Source organism: Calonectris borealis, chromosome 6 (assembly GCF_964195595.1).
Source record: "Calonectris borealis chromosome 6, bCalBor7.hap1.2, whole genome shotgun sequence".
Lineage (NCBI taxonomy): Eukaryota > Metazoa > Chordata > Aves > Procellariiformes > Procellariidae > Calonectris > Calonectris borealis.
The window spans coordinates 23,496,101-23,502,091 of NC_134317.1; the positions used below are offsets into that span (position 1 = coordinate 23,496,101).

Sequence of the window (5,991 nt, forward strand, 5' to 3'; positions counted from 1 at the left end):
CTGAAATTAAAGGGCTTGATTAAACTAATAGCGTTACTGTACTAGTTGCATACCACAACAATCAGATTATCCCTGTAGAATAGATATGTTCACATAATGACCAATATCTTCTAATAAAAAGACAATTACGTATTTTCAGAAACTGTCAGGTAATTGCATAAATTTATAAAAATTACAGCCATGCTGTAGCTTTCCATTTGCAGCTACCATGTGAAAATACAGCACATAAATTTTCTTACAATTTCTAGTACCAGATATCTTCTGAATAATTATTCCTGATCATTCTTATAGTTAGCTTGGAAAATACATATTATTTCTTTTCTTTTTTTTGTGAGAGATAACTTTTCAGATTAATTTTTATCCTGAAACTAATGGTTTTGGCATTTTTCATTTAAGTAAAAATTGACACACGGACAAAAAGGATTTGGGTCAGTTGAAATGGTTTACTTTGATTTTGAGTTTTAATTTTATTAACAATAAATTTTCAAATAAAAATCAGGCAAATTTTAGAATTATATAATTTAAATATTAATAAAACTAACTAAAAATAAAATAACCACGTACATCTTTATTACTTGTACATCAAGACAATTGCCACATGTCTGTATCAGTATTCTTACCGATTACTTTTCTGTTTCAAATCATTAATCACTGGTTCTTATCCATAGGCAAACTTTAAATTAAAAGTGAACTTTTTAGCATAAAGTAAATTCCATGCCCTCAGCTGTCCAGTTATGCTGGGTAATACCAATCTTGAACTAAGAACATGAGGAGCCAGGAGTAGAAAGCATCACAACTGATGAATAAAAGGGAAATGTATTATGGAAGTTCATTCCCCTCAGATCTTGTTTCAAGATGGCAGTATAGTTGCAGGAAAAATTTCTTGTAGTTTATTTATGATATGACAGTAATCTTAGAAATAAAACCTAAGTTTTCAGATTGCAAAGTTAAACTATGTTTGCATCCCGGAACACAGGAAAGTAGCTCACAAAAGATTTCTAGTTCCCTAAACTACTGTGACCCAATCCAGTTTGATGACTGAGCTTGTTTCTCAGTGTTTTTGCTCACAAAACCTGTAAGCAAGCTTATTGAATAGTTTAAAATCCATCTCCTGTTCACTTTCCACTGTATAGTCTACTTATACACACAATGATTTAGATGCAGACCTTCAAACATATACATAGAACTGTGTTCGTTCTGAGAAAGTGAAGTTACAAAACTACACAGCTGTTTCATTAGAATTTTGATTTGCAATAAAAGTACTGATTTTTAATTCATTTGTAAAAATGTAATTCGCCTTTCTAGGTTCTAGTCATTAGAAGATGACTACATAAGCTTTCTCTGCAGAAAAAGAAATGGCAATGCCCCCCAAGACCTATAGTGCAACATCTATGCTAGTGAATTCAAACTTCAACTAATGGCCTTACCTGTAATGTGTAACTTTTCCACTATATGCTGCCGTATCTTGATTCATTTGACACAGCTTTATGTGAAAGAGTAACAACATGGGACCTTATTCTGCCAGGGACCCACAGGAATTAGAATATTAACAATAAGACCTACACACAATACCTGTTAGGGTGTAACACTCCATTATGATAAAGGGATCATTCACATGTCTCATACTTGTTTCAGCTGTATGCTGAATCCAACCAATTCAGTCAGGACACTCTTTCAGCATAAAGGAGCTTGCATTAGCATCAATGCCTGCTGAAGCATCTCCCATATCTCTTCCACCATACCAGCGTTTCGCATCATCTCATCACCTCTCCCTCTTCCACCCTATAGCTGTGATGACAGCCGTTTGCAAGACTTCACTGTAAACCAGATTACTGAACTAATCCAGAATTAAAATAGATGATTTCCAGAAAAACAGGAACACAAAGCAGTGGACAGGAATCCTTTAATTCAGCACTGCTGCCAACATGAGAAAACAATGAAACTGTGGCTTCACTGAATCAACTCAGAAAGGTTCTCTTCTCAGTTGTATACACAAGTGACTAAAAAATGCATTATGAAACACAATTCTGCTGCAAGATGTGCAATCCAAAGAAAGTTTTATGTATGAAGGACCATCAAACATGCAGAGTATTGAGCGTATCTTCAAGAATAATGGAATTCAACTGTATACGACAGTAGAGCGCGTATCAAAGACAGTCAAAATCTAGACGTCATCATCTTTTTTTCTTCAGACACCAATTTATCTGAGTTTATTACAAATAGTGAATTGTTTTACAATAAAAACTCCATGTGGGAATTTTTGTTAAAAAATATTTGAGACAAAAATAATTAACTGACAGATACATTTTGCTCCATATGAGAAGGTCATGGTATTTTGAAACAGCTTGGCAGAAAGCCAATAAATTAAGACCTGACAAAGTAGCTAGGCATGTATTTACATTTGGCCTCAAGTTATCTTTTCACCACACAACTTAAGTCAAGAATCTTTTAGCACAAAATAGGCAATTGTAAATTATATCTTAATTTGCATATAAAACATAACACATCCATTAAATCTATATTTTCCTCAGTCTTGAATTGTATTACTTTATAACACAAAATTCTTACTATACATTTATAGACTGTCTCAGATAAGCACTTGATGAATTTCCATGAGACTTTTTTTTAAACATCATCACATAACCCTACTCTATTTGTACAATATAGTGCTAAGTATCGCCACACTTTCAGAAACAATGCTTTCTTTGAAAAATTGGTTAGTTTTCAATTTAAAGGGGTCTTCTATCCCAATTATTTTATCTGGGCAGAGGAGGAATAAGTTCCAAAATAAAAGAGACCTACAGATACTCTTAATTTTTTTTTTTTTTAATTAAGCTAAGCTGTGAGCAAAAGATTCAGGACATTTTTAAGTGCGGGGGAAAAAAGTTTCCTGTATTAAAATTGGAAATTTGTTTTTGTTTCTTTCTCCACCTTGCTGGAACAGGGTCCACTTGCATTCATCAGGCAGGGAATAATTCAACTATATTCCCCAAGGGCTGACTGTGTCTTTCCTAAGAAAAAAGAATGAAGTCTCACTAAGAAGTCTGATAACTGTTGTTCTACATAACTCCTTTATCCTCCAGTGAATTTCTGTTTTGTTCTTCATGGTTGTTACTGAAGTCAGTGGTTAGCAAACACCTGAGAGGTAACTTATTTGATGGTGCACAAACATGAAATTTCAATGCCTGCATTTCATAGTTACAGGATTACATAGAAATAATAGCACATCTTTTTAATACAAGTCAAACTTAAGATTTTTAAAAGTTTAAAATAATAAAAAGAAATATATAGCAAGCTTCAGAAATTCTAAAAGAAAGGTATATATCAAGCATCCATTAAGATACAACTTAAACTGGATGGACAGAGGACACGTATCACATTAGAGGATACGCGTGAACTGAAGGAAATTTAAGTACACTCTCTATGAATAAGGTGGATGACGAAGAGGCCCAGAGTTCACATCTTCCCTTGCTCCCATTTCCAAGGGAAGCCAAATTTAGGAAGGAATGCACGCCCTTTAGCTGAAGCGCACAGAACTGGCCAGCACCCTCAGCAAAGAGCACAACGTATCTGACCACTGAAGTGTGCAACACTAGCAGTATTTCATAACGAGACTCTCTACAACTTAGTCTTGGAAAGAGTGGGTTCTTTTTTGATTTTTTTAAAGTTTGCAACTAAGTTTGCTTGCTATCTGTCAAACAAAAAACACAATTTCAAACTCCATTAGAATCAAATATCATCCAAAAGAAATATAAACTCTCTTTCGATGCCAGAGGTGTCTGTGTTGTTTGTCTTTTTTTAGAAGTTTAGAAGTATCTGCATATCTCAGATACTCAAGAGGAGACAGGACAGCTTTTGTATTTTTCATTCCTCAGACCACAAAACAATTCACAACTTAATTTGCATGTTTCTTTGAAGATTGTAAGATAGACATGGAGAAGACCAAAAAGCTGTTTTAAAACCAGTAGACTGTCTGCTTTTTACATGTATTGTCACAAAGATAACTTCAAGAACCAGTTGTACAATGTTCTTCCTCTCCACTTTTCCTGTATGACCAAAATCAAGGACTTCAAACAATTTACTTATTTCCAGAAGCAAGCACTTCTACTGACTGGAAGTCAAGAATCATAAAAAGCCCCTATTTCCAGGTTGAATACAGTATTTTGACACTACATTTCACTTTTTTGCAATGCAACATGCAAAAGTGTCTTGCAAAAAAGTTGGAAGAGCTGTGTGATATTCTAGAATCACACATTTTTATATTGTAATATTTAAAAATCATAATTTTATTAACATACTCTACTGTATTCCTTATCTACAAAAGCTAAATGTCATGTCAACAATAAATGAACCTGTGATGGAAGATTTTTTAGTAGAAACTAAATGCTGGGCTTTCACAGTTTGATTCCAACATTCTAAGTTTTAGCACTCAAGCAATGTTACTAGTGTAATCCAGTATGCAAAAGCAAAAATCTGCCAAAATTATGGTTGAGATGTAACTTCTCCCTCTCAGGCAAAAAGGTATCCCTGTCTACTTATCATATGTGGAAACTGTTAGATAATACAGTAGGACCCAAAGATACATGCCAAAGATGAAATAATAGAATTTATTATTTACAGTATTACCGCTAATACTTAATTTTATATTCTTTCCTTTTTCATAGAGTAAAGCTTCTGGAATGTACTGTATGATACTCAACATAAAAGGAAAGAAAAAATGTATTTTAGTGATTTTGGAAATATCAGCAGACCAACTATGGACCTAAAACATAATTGTTCTTTGTATTCCATCTGCCTGATTCAAACCTTATTATCAAAGTTCTAGGATTGATAGGATTTTCCTTTAAAATTGTGATTCACTGTAACTAATGGGAATGGAGAAAGCTTCACGCTGATATTTACATATGTTAATTCTAATGCCCTGCAAGAGATAATATTATGAAATCCATCAATCTTAAGAAATCAATTTTAACTTCTAAAAACATTGCCAGTCGTCCATCCATTTGTAAGAGGAACACATATAAACCCCAAGAACAAAACATACAGCCATGGAAGAAGAATTTTTTAGAATCTTGCAAAACTGTATTTAAAAAAATAACAGTACCTAGTTATGGTTATAATTATTTGCTTTAGAGAAAAATAGAAAATACCTTATAAAATTATTTAAGATTTAATTTGGAAATGGTTAAGCACAATTTGTGTCAGGAGCAGTTTCTCCTCAACGCCTGAAGGCCCTTTCAATACACTGTGCCTGCAAAGTGAACTTTTAAGCGTCCCACAAGCACGACACGCGTGCGAAGCCGTGGCAAACTGCTGAAAGGGCAAAAAATAAAAGTCTATCAATCAAACAACATTAGAAAGATCTTTTTACCTGCAAAAAAATATTTCGTAGTTCAACAGGATCCGCTCTTTTGGTTGATTGCACCTGTAAACACAAGCAAGTTAATGCTTCGCTAGCCGGGCTACTGACCGAGTGTGGGTAACAACCGCCGCGCGCGCTGGTAAGGGCAGGCACACCGGGTCCCTCATCTAACCGACAGGGCGAATCTCAAGCACGACCCCGCTGCGCTTACTGCGGGACTCTACAGGACTCCAGTGCCGATGACAGCTGTCAAACTCCGGGCTGCCTGGAAGAGGCGCGCCGCCCCGGCCCCGCCGTTACCGCCCGGCGGGCCCAGCCGTTACCGCCCGCGCGCGCCGGATAACGGCCCTCCGCCCGCGCCCGTGGGGCCCCGCCCGCCCCGGGGCGCCCCGCGCCCGCCGGGCCCTCGGCCCGCGGCCCCGCAGCCTCGCAGCTTCACCTCAGGAGGCGGAGGCAGGGCAGGCTGCGCTGCCCCTTCCCCGGGGCCGCCCCGCCATCACCGCCCCCGCCGGCGGCTTCCCCTGGCCCCCCGCGAGGCTCCCGCAGCAGCGGCTGCCTCCACCCGCCGCCCGCCTGCCCCCTGGCCGCCCCCGCCCGTCTCCTCCTGCGGCAAGCGACGGAGGGGGAGA

At 37.6% G+C, this 5,991-nt stretch overlaps 1 protein-coding gene across 11 annotated transcripts in view; it reads right to left on the reverse strand.

Annotated features, from left to right (window-relative positions):
- The window catches only part of SLC25A12 (solute carrier family 25 member 12), a 52,876-nt gene that overhangs the window by 45,148 nt on the left and 1,737 nt on the right, over positions 1-5,991 (reverse strand). For 7 of the 11 annotated variants that reach the window (XR_012674097.1, XM_075153223.1, XM_075153229.1 and 4 more), the window contains exon 2: positions 5,372-5,425. Coding sequence is in view for 3 of the 11 variants with exons in the window: in XM_075153220.1 (XP_075009321.1) it covers positions 5,372-5,425 (54 nt within the window). In the remaining 8 variants the exon portion in view is untranslated. The other 4 variants (XM_075153224.1, XM_075153230.1, XM_075153222.1 and 1 more) reach the window with 4 other exon arrangements.